This window comes from Cynara cardunculus (genome assembly GCF_001531365.2).
Source record: "Cynara cardunculus var. scolymus isolate 2C chromosome LG 3, CcrdV1, whole genome shotgun sequence".
Lineage (NCBI taxonomy): Eukaryota > Viridiplantae > Streptophyta > Magnoliopsida > Asterales > Asteraceae > Cynara > Cynara cardunculus.
In genome coordinates, this window is record NC_037530.1 from 4,610,703 (window position 1) to 4,621,874 (window position 11,172).

The window sequence follows — 11,172 nt, forward strand, 5'->3', positions numbered from 1 at the left end:
ACTTGTATTCCTTATTGTAATTGGTTTGGTTAACAGAAACAAAGAAACATAAATGTACACAATCAAATAATGTGTCACGTAAAACAAAAACAAGAAAACGCCAATTTCTATCTCAAAGCAAATGAAGGTTGAAGGCGGACGTCCGCATCACATGCTTTCCACTACTTTCTTTCTATCATCATCTTCGCTTCAGATATATCGTGTACGCCATTATTATGCAGAAAAAGAAACAATTGGAGTTGTTCAGAACTTATTGAGATTGGAACTATGAATGATCTCTAGAACCCGGCCATGACGACGGTGGAGCTGCCTCAAAATCTGTGCTCCTCTCTTCATTAGTGTAACCAAAGTGATAATGCAATGCCTGATTTGGATACAACTGGGGACGAAGAGTCGACGATGAATTTGAATTAGAGACGAATGATTGGGATTCTAAAGATGATGGATTAGACATTTCTGTTTGCTGCTGCTGAACAAGGGAATTCCGAGAAAGTTGAGAGTATCGCCGGTAATCGGTTACGACGGCAGGTATCTGGAAGTGCCGTGGTTGCAGAGGTGGTGATGGTTGATGACCGGTGATCGATTGGGTCGTCGGAGAATTGGGATTAATGGTGATGGGATGAGGTGGCAACATTACGACGTTTTCAGGGAAATTGAGTTTTGCTCTGTTTCCACGGAATCTAAGAGCAGCTTCATCGTAAGCTCTGGCGGCGGCCTCGGCTGTTTCGAAGGTACCTAACCAAACTCTTGCTGCTTTGTGTGGATCCCTTATCTCAGCTGCCCATTTTCCCCATGGTCGTTGTCGTACCCCTCTATATCTCCGCCTCATCTCTCCACCATTGTTGTATGGGTTTGCATCGGCGGCGGTGGTGGTGGAGGATGGAGCTTCTTCTTCTTTTTCTTCTTTGACTACGAAAGTAGTCTCATCTTGATCACGAAGTCTCTTAAAGGAACCGGAGCTGGAAGAAGAATAAGCAGAAGAAGGTGAACGATCAGCAGGAAAGGATGGAGATGAGATGGCAGAAGATGTGTGTCCAGAAATGACATGAGTTAAAGCCGTGACCATAACAGACATCTCATCGGAAAAGCTATAGTGATCCTTTGAGAAGCTAATTTCCGGTGATGGCGGTGCTCCTCCATCTTCACGGTGCTTCTTACTAGAACGGAAGCTGACAAAATCACCGGAATCTGTTGGGTTCGCCACCTTTATAAGCCACATGAAATAACAGAGAAAAATCCAGGGTGGGTGGGTATAATTAGGACAAAAAGAATGAAGTTCGATTGAGGATTGAATTGAAAGAAACCTTTTTGGTGTTAACATCAAGCAGAGGGTTTTATAACCAGGAGTTGAGCCGCCATTGCTACAGGACGGACGGTGTGTGTGTGTGTATATATATATATATATGTGATATATGTATATGTGCAATATCTGATATAAATAGTAATTAATGAAAATAGGATTGAATGTAGATTAAATATGTTCACACGGTATGTATGTACGTACGTGCAAGATTTGACTTGGTATAAGAAATGATGCAAATCTGTCGGTTTATGTTTGAATGAATTGAGGTGGTGTCGTGGGATGTTATAATCCACCTACTATTTTATCTTTGCCGACATCATCAATCCTTATATGTGTCATGGTTACTTTACTCCCAAGGCTTCTAACATACATCCACATACATTTGTACATGTAGAATCATATATCATAATGCACAAAACACACACACACATATATATATATATATATATATATATATGCATTGATATATACACCATCTAAAATCTATGGATCGAAAAAAGCCCACATTGATTGATACATATCTATTATGTATAGATTCTTTGAACCTCAAATTTTATACGGTTGTTGCTTTAGTCATTTTATATATGAGATCCATGAGACTACTTAAAAGTAACATTAATATTTATAACACATTATAAAGGTAAACTTTCATATTGTTTTTGTTGTGAAGGTTTGAAGATTTTTGTCATTTCACAATGTTTTACAGTAAAGTTTTAGTGTTATTTTGTAGTTTTATGGATCTCACAAAGACAGTTTGTTCTCACGTGAATCTAACCTCTCTATATGTATATATAGACATACATACAAATAGAAAAAGAGAATAGTACAATTGCTAGCACAACTTCCGGTTGTTGTGAGCCAAAGAGCAAACGAGATCAAATTAAAACACGTGTGTCCATTTGTTGCCATTCATCATTAATAATGAACATGAATTTTTTTTACACAATTCATGATAAATATCTCATGAATATGTCTACGATATAACAAAAGTTAGGTTCACAACTGAACTTGTCATATATATATGTGTGTGTGTGTGTGTGTGTGTGATGGTAATCCAAAAGAACCGTGAAAAATTACAAATTCGTGAGAACTGATATAAAAATAACTTTGTACATAATTTTTCATCAAAAATTATGATTTAATATATTATGCACATATGTTTGTCTTCACATTGTGGAAAAAAAATACATGTGAAACTTTTTTGAGTCCACGTAGTAAAAGGAAAAGTGCACGGTAAAATATTTCACATGATGAAACAAATACATGTGAAACTTTTTTTTGAACTCACATAGTGAAATGAATAATACAAGTTAAAGCGCGCACACACACACACACACACACATATATATATATATATATATATATATGTGATATTATCACACTGTAAAACAATACCTTAAATATTAGCCTTTGATCGTAAAAAGATTAACATAAAAAATATTTTTTTTGATTAGTTCTCATTTGTTTATAATCCTTTTGTAGTTCTTATTTGTTTAGCCTTATATAAGATTAATCATTTGAGAACCTTGCATATTGTGATAATCATGAGAACTTTTACATTAAGTTACTGTTTCATAAATTTTTCCATTTAAGGCTAACATTTAATGTATTGATGAACATATAGTTGTTTTACAATGTGTTTGTTTAATATGTTTTCGGTTCACAGTGTGAAACTTTTTTATGTGTAACTTTTCTTTCATAAATAGACTAAAAAAGTTCACACTAAGAAACGAATATATGTTAATCAATATTCTAAATTAGAAGCTTAAATGAAAAAAAAGAATCATATGAAATACCAATGATGCAGTAGTTCTCAAGGTTATTACAATTTAATAAGTTCTCAAATAATTATATGAAATACCAATAAATTTATTGATTTTAATCTATGGACATAAAAGACGTTAACAATTTCACAATAATTTAGAAATTTATAGTTTGTTATGGACTAAGTTTGAAACTCAAAGGGCATACTTAGGAATTTAAATCCAATTAAAAGTTAAGCAAATGGGCCTCATCGGCCCACCCGCCGACTCCATGATCCCAGCTAGTGATGGCTAAAAACCGTTCTCGGGCCGGTCCTAATCGGTCCCAAACTTTTTCAAAACCGGCCATAACCGGTCCCGGTCCTGGTCCCGGTCTAGCGTTGCATATCCCCAACATCCATCCACTCCCACAAAGCTCCTCGCTTATGGATCTGTCGTCTTCCACTGCCTCTGAACTTAATTCTCCGCTGTCGTCCTCCATCTCATAACCGCAACCTTCGATTGCCTTCAAGTGGGTTCTACTTGGCAACGCTGGAAGGTGAATACACCTGCAAATCAATTTTTTGGTCTAGGTTTCATTCGGTAAGGTAAATCTGATTTTAGTTTAGTATTTGGATTCAATTTGGGGTTCCTTTCATCCTTCTAATCTTGTTTTTCTGATTCTATAACCGATTTTATGAATTTTGGGTTTTCTTGAACCTAAAATCGAATTTTTGCTCATATTCCGGAGGGCATCTCATCTATTGCTCGAATCGTTCTTTGCAATAGTGTTGAAGCCACCATCTAAGGAACCAGCCACACCCCCCTTCAAGAGTAGAAGTCTGTTAACAGATTTGAGGTTTTTTGTTTTCCAAAATTGTGTTTGATTTCATCAGGTGAAATAACATATAGACGAAAATTGTGTTTGTTTTCATGAGATGAAATAACATATGGATAGGAATTGTATTTGATTTCATGGAGTGAAATATATTATAGATGAATATTGTGTTCGATTTCATGAGGTGAAACAACATACAGATGAAAATCATATTTGAGGTGAAAAAGACATAAAAATTATCTTGGGTCTGATTTAATGAGATGAAATAGCATATGAAGTCAAAGTTCGTCAAATTCCATTGAAATAGAAATTTATAATTTTATTATAATTATGTATACTATATTATAAAGCATTTGACAAAAACTCTCAAAAACCGTTTTTTATGCATGAAGTTCTGCTTATTGATGCATATTACTTAAAATTCAATATTACAAGTGATTTTGCGTAAGTACAACTTATTAAAGCTTCATTTTTGAATTCTTTTAACTAACTGCGCATAAACATAATCAAATAGAGTATAAACATCTCCTTTTAAAATATAAAAAATCTAAAATATAATTAAGATAACCATCTACTTCTAACAAAATAGTTAAATTATTATATTTATAAGAAAATTATATTATTAAACCAAATATAAATTACTTCGTTATTGAACCTAAATTAAATTATAATAAAAAATTTTAATTGAAAATTACACAAAAAATGAGGAATTTTAAATAGTTAATTTGATACAAATATCGATATATTTTTGTCAAATTTTTATGATATCTTCAAATTTATATTTTATTAAAAAATAAAAAATCATCGTTTTTTTTCAAAATCACATAAGATCATATTATAACATTGACTGAGATAAAAAATAAAATAAAATATTAAAATCAAGATATATCTTGTTGCATTATGTAAATATTCTTCTAGTTATATATAAATCTAATTATGACTGAAAGTGATTCTTATAGTTCTCGTTCCATTATATATATATATATATATATATATATATATATATATATATATAAAATACTTTAATTTGGGTTGTTTGTAGACAATGAAAGCATTTTGGACCTCTAAAAGTTTGATTTGATTTTGTAAGAGTTATAGTTTGATGTCAGCGTCACGTAATAGACCTTGCATCGCCAAAATGAGAGAAGAAAAGTACGATACGAATACTTCAAAAACACAACAACTACTTAAGCATTAAAACTACACCACGTGGTCGTTAGCGGCTACCAAGTACGAATAAATAATTGTTTTTTTTAATAAAAATAAAACGAGGAAATTAACACAAAATATAATACTTTTTATTTTTATTTTTATTTTTTTATTTTTTTTATATTAAGTTGTTATTATTCTAAATTAAAAGGAAAAACGTAACCATTTTGACAAAGGATATCCACGTGGCAAGTATTATCCATTCCTCGTCCATATCCGTACGGTCAAACCACGGCAACTCAACCCACCTCTCACAATCTTATTAATTAATACCGTTATTTATAGTAACATAACGCACGAGGCCCTCCAAATTATTCCTTTAAAAATAACCTTTTTAAAATACACAAATAAAATTAAAAATAATTTATATTTACCTTAAATCCTTTATTTTATAGATTTAATCAGGTATTATATTATTAAAATATTTTATAATTATAACTTGTTTTTTTAAAAAGAATTTATATAAAACAAATAATAATTTTATCTGACTGATGGGAATGACGATGTAAATTTGGTACTATAATGGTACGGATTTTGGATATATATTATATGTATTACATGTTTGGTTGTCGTCTTTTGGATTCATATTTTTCATTTCAATAAAATACAGTATCTCTGTAACATCGGTTACGCTAATTCTTAATAAAAAGAAACTATTTATCCAAAAGATTTTTCATAAAACAATCTCCAAGCAAATACGGATATATGTTATAGATTTCCACCAAAAATAAAACAACGAAGCTTGTAACCGACGATTTTCGGTACTATAAGTCGGGTCCAAAAATACAAATATATCTACCCAAAAGTATTATATACATAGATACAACTCAAAACGATATATGCACAACAAGTACCAAAAAGATATACAGGATGTGGAATCCTACAAGCAGATCTAAACTGTTTTATCTTTCCCTTGGACAGTTACCGACCTTCCTGAAAAGAAAATTTATTCTAAAAAAATAAGCAACAAGGCTTAGTGAGATTATACCAAAGCTTATAATTATATATTTTATAAAAAAAATACAAATATTAGACGAAACAAAACAGAAAGAATCGCTTATTTGTGAATTAGACTGTTAACTCAAAAATCTGCCAGAATTTTGCCCAGAGTGCAGTACAACCAGAGGCTTTGGTCGTCCAGAGGGCCTCTGGTCCCGAAGGACTTGGAGTCCAGAGCTCTGGTCTATACAACCAGAGGCTCTGGTCGTCCAGAGGGCCTCTGGTCCCGAAGGACTTGGAGTCCAGAGCTCTGGTCTATACAACCAGAGGCTCTGGTCGTCCAGAGGGCCTCTGGTCCCGAAGGACTTCCATACTTGGCCATTTAATCACARCAGAAAACTTTGGATCTTTCATCCTTAACATACAGTGCTTAATAAGACTTTTAGRATAATTAAGATCAATTACAGCATCAAAAACATTTCAAATACCAAAGGCATCACTACCAAAATAGAGTATACATGTGCACCACACCTCTCTTCGTCTATAGGGCCCGTGCAAAGTATTCACACACGGCTCCCTACCAATCGGGATACGTGAATACAACAATCGGTATGCCACACCCAACCTCCCTCTCCTTGGGATACGTGGACATACACCATGCTACGGCATACCACACGAAGTAATACCCGTAGATCATGGTTTATCAAAAGGCCAAATAAACAGTCTCGGATCCGGACTCAACCACAACGTAAAAGGATTAAGAAATACCAAAACAAAGTTACGGAAAATTCACCTTACAAAATAACACATGCAAAATCAGCAAATTTTTCAGTAAGAATTCATATACATATACTATATATAAGTATAAGTTCGGTATAAACTCACAGTGTTTTATTATAAACAACCAAACGCGGTAACATCCAATTCCAACCAACCATAGCATTAAACCTTCAGAAGCTCTAAATAGCCTTAAAACAGCCCCTGGAGTAAACATTTCAAGTATCAATAACCAACTATATCCCAACCTCAAGTTATACACTTTAGATCTTGATTATCCTATTTACACTTTCTTGTACAGCCCTCTATTCAACCCCTGTTTTACCACACTTAGACTCAGATTTATCCATTGACCTGAAATACTAAATAAAGTAGTCTCTTAAAGCTTTCTAATGAAACTGATCTCACAATTTTAAGATTTTTCTGTGATTTGTTATGAATTTTTAACACTGCAGCATCAAAGCTGTCAAAATCCAGCTTTATAACTCACTGCATGTTGCAGATTTTACCCAATTTAGCTTCAAATTCACACATTAATCAACATTATCTTTTATAATCTTTCAAATGCAGAACCTAGCCTCTAAATTAACACTTCTACTTGAAATAAACTTGTAATTAGAAGTATACATTTGATGATTAACACATAATCCTCAAGAATCTAACATTGATCATCAAGGATTGAAAGATTAATCTTAAGTGTGTGTAAATCGCACCTTGAGTGTGTGAGAGTTCTAGAGGTGAGAAAATATGACTGATTTAGAGAGCTAGGTACGGTTTTGACCTGTTTTGGTCAACAGTCTACCTAGTTTGCCATAGTTGACAGATTTAGTCTCTCATGCATAACTTGGTCGTTTCAACTCCGTTTCGCACGAAACTTTCCAGATCTCCTAATTGATATATAAGAAGCTTAAATATAAAATTCCAGCCTCTAACTCGATTTAGAAGTCCATATTCCAATCTAACTTAAGTAAGTACTAATCCCTAAAATATTACACTAACTTAATTAATCATGCTTAGCAACTTAAATGGACTTTTAAAAAAGTTGGATGTTACAATCTCCCAAATGTGAAACTAGATATGTATTGAACTAGTAAAGTCTTTGTTCTTTACAAGTTAAAATGGATGATGGTTTTTATGATTTTGTGTTATTAAATCATATATTTTTTTTATAATCGCGTGTTTCTGAACAGCTTACATGTATCGGCTAATACCAGATGATCAATCACTCAGAGTCATCATAGGTGAACCTCCATTGACTTTATGTAACACCTGTGTTTTCTTACACCCTTTAGGTTTCTATTTATTAATTTTATGATAGGGATTAGCAATTTTGGAAGTGATGGAACATTTTGAAGATAATAGTCTTTGGTAGTTGTAGTAACCCCTCGTATAAATCCAGTTCTACTAGAATTATGTTATCGGGTAAGATTCTTGGTCCTTGTCTCACTCTTATCGGTAAGAGTCGTCGCCCACACTTACCGGGTAAGACTCTTGGTCCTTGTCTCACTCTTATCGGGTAAGATTATTGGTCTTTACCATATTCATACGGTGATGTAATGTTACTTGGTAAGCGCTTACCCGGGTAAGCACTTGGTAAGTGAGGGCGACGACTCTTACCATGGTAAGCGCTTACCTGGTAAATTGTTGCATACGATGTCGTTTTGGTAGACTAAATATTTCTTGATAAGTACATAATAGTGTTAAATTTTACCGGTAAGCACTTACCGAGTAAGTGTTTGATAAACGGCCCCTTAATTGTTCTTTAGGGTCCACAAAAATAGTCAAGATATGAACAAGCTATATAACCCAGACATTAATGGTTACCAAAAAAAGTTATAATAGTTCAAATATGTATAATCCCGATTTCTATAATATTTAATATGTCATAAATTAAACACCTGTTTAAAATAAAATAAAAATAGTGTAACCTTAGCTAAACAAAACACGACTTAGTTTAATCTTAAGAGCTAGAAAAATAAATCACAGTGTTGAAGGAAATCAAATAAAACTTTGACGGACCCCACATTCAGATGTTTTCTTATGATTTTAAAAAGACCGTTGTTTATTATTCTTTTTCTCCTAAACAAAATATATATAATAAAAATGGTATAATTTTAAAGATATGTAATTATTATACGTTTTAATTAATTAAAGAAGAATTTTATCCTTGATTATAAAGAGAGTATTTATAATAAATTTTTTAATATTTTATAATTCGTTTCAAAACTCAATAATTTGAAATTATGCATTTACTTATTAAGTTATGTTTATTTTATTATTTAATGTGTATTTTAAATATTTAATAAATAATTAAATGTGAACTTTTAAAAATATAAGTTAGAATGCAGCATGGTTGACATAGTTAAAAAGTAACGATTATTGTGAAGTCAGAAGTATATGTGAAGTCTTGTGGTCCTTTAATTCCACTTTCCTTTACTATTTCTTTTTTTTTTCAAATGATTTTCCATTCAATTCAAAATATTTGCATTTTCAACGTATGCAAACGCAATAGGCAGACAGGTATGTATATATACTTTGATTTCTAAAAAAGAAACAATTATTGAAGTTGATGTTTAAAATGGTATATATATATATATATATATATATATATATATATATAGGATATATTTCTTTTACAATCTTGTGTATTTATACAACTCTTGTAACCCAATTAATTGAGATATTTATAGAAATGATGGAATTCATTTATTATGATTTGAATATTTATGGAATATGAATATAGTTCATTAATTATGATTAATATTTTATATTAGTAAACAATCAAAACTTCTATGAAATCACATATTTATCAAATTAAATGGACGGTTGATATTGTGTTGTATTGGTTGCACAAATGTCAAGGGTTGTATAATAACCAACCTCTCTCTCTCTCTCTCTCTCTCTATATATATATATATATATATATATATATAGAGAGAGAGAGAGAGAGAGAGAGAGGAACGATCAAATGAAAACCACTCTCATTTGTACAAACCGTACAAACCACCATCATACGTCGWTWTYMTTRTGAATTTTTTTCATGAAATTGTTAATCTTGTGAAATTGTTTCATATAATATTTTTTTTGATGAATTTGTTTCATATATGGTTATGAAATTGTTTCATATAATATTTAATGAAATTTTAATGAAACTGTTTCATGTATTTCTCTAAAATTAAAATAATGAAGATGATAATATTCATGATTAACACTCTCCACAATAAAAATGGTTAATCAACCTTTCATAATTACAAAAAAAAATAAACAAAATGAAAAATTATGATTGATTGAATGTGGTTTTCACAGTTTGTACAAATTGGGTGGTTTTTATTCCACGGGTCTCACGAAAAACCCTTGGTCTCAAATGATCCCAAGTCTATATATATATATATATAGAGAGAGAGAGAGAGAGAGAGAGAGGAACGATCAAATGAAAACCACTCTCATTTGTACAAACCGTACAAACCACCATCATACGTCGATTTCATTGTTTAATTTTATGAAATTTTTTCATGAAATTGTTTACTCTTGTGAAATTGTTTCATATAATATTTTTTTTGATGAATTTGTTTCATATATGGTTATGAAATTGTTTCATATAATACTTTTTTTGATGAATTTGTTTCATATATGGTTATGAAATTGTTTCATATAATATTTAATGAAATTTTAATGAAACTGTTTCATGTATTTCTCTAAAATTAAAATAATGAAGATGATAATATTCATGATTAACACTCTCCACAATAAAAATGGTTAATCAACCTTTCATAATTACAAAAAAAAATAAACAAAATGAAAAATTATGATTGATTGAATGTGGTTTTCACAGTTTGTACAAATTGGGTGGTTTTTATTCCACGGGTCTCACGAAAAACCCTTGGTCTCAAATGATCCCAAGTCTATATATATATATATATATAGAGAGAGAGAGAGAGAGAGAGAGAGGAGCGTTCAAATAAAAACCACTCAATTTGTAAAAACCGTAAAAACCTCATTCTACCAATCATAATTTTTCATTTTGTTCATATTTTTTGTAATTATAAGAGATTGATTAATCATTTTTATTGTGGAGTATGTTAATCATGGATATTACCATCTTCATTATTTTAATTTTTGAGAAATACATGAAACAATTACATTAAAATTTCATTAAGTAGTATATGAAACAATTTCATAACCATATATGAAACAACTTAATCAAAAAAATTATTATGTGAAACAATTTCACAAGAGTAAACAATTTCATGAAAAAAATTCATAAGATTACGATGGATGAGAGTAGTTTTTACGGTTTTTACAAATTGGAGTGTTTTCATTTGATCGCTCATATATATATATATATATATATATATATATATATA

The 11,172-nt window shown here is 31.2% G+C and overlaps 1 protein-coding gene across 1 annotated transcript; it reads right to left on the bottom strand.

Moving 5' to 3' along the window:
• LOC112509772 (ethylene-responsive transcription factor ABR1-like) lies at positions 1-1,340 on the bottom strand. The gene has a single exon (XM_025114909.1). It carries the CDS (start codon positions 1,319-1,321, stop codon positions 266-268), a length of 1,056 nt encoding a protein of 351 aa, XP_024970677.1. The 5' UTR covers positions 1,322-1,340; the 3' UTR covers positions 1-265.
• Positions 1,341-11,172: the final 9,832 nt, after the last annotated feature.

Bases quoted from the DNA above. Each gene is read 5' to 3' on its own strand.
- LOC112509772 (XM_025114909.1), bottom strand. From the start codon at position 1,321: ATGTTAACACCAAAAAGGTTTCTTTCAATTCAATCCTCAATCGAACTT.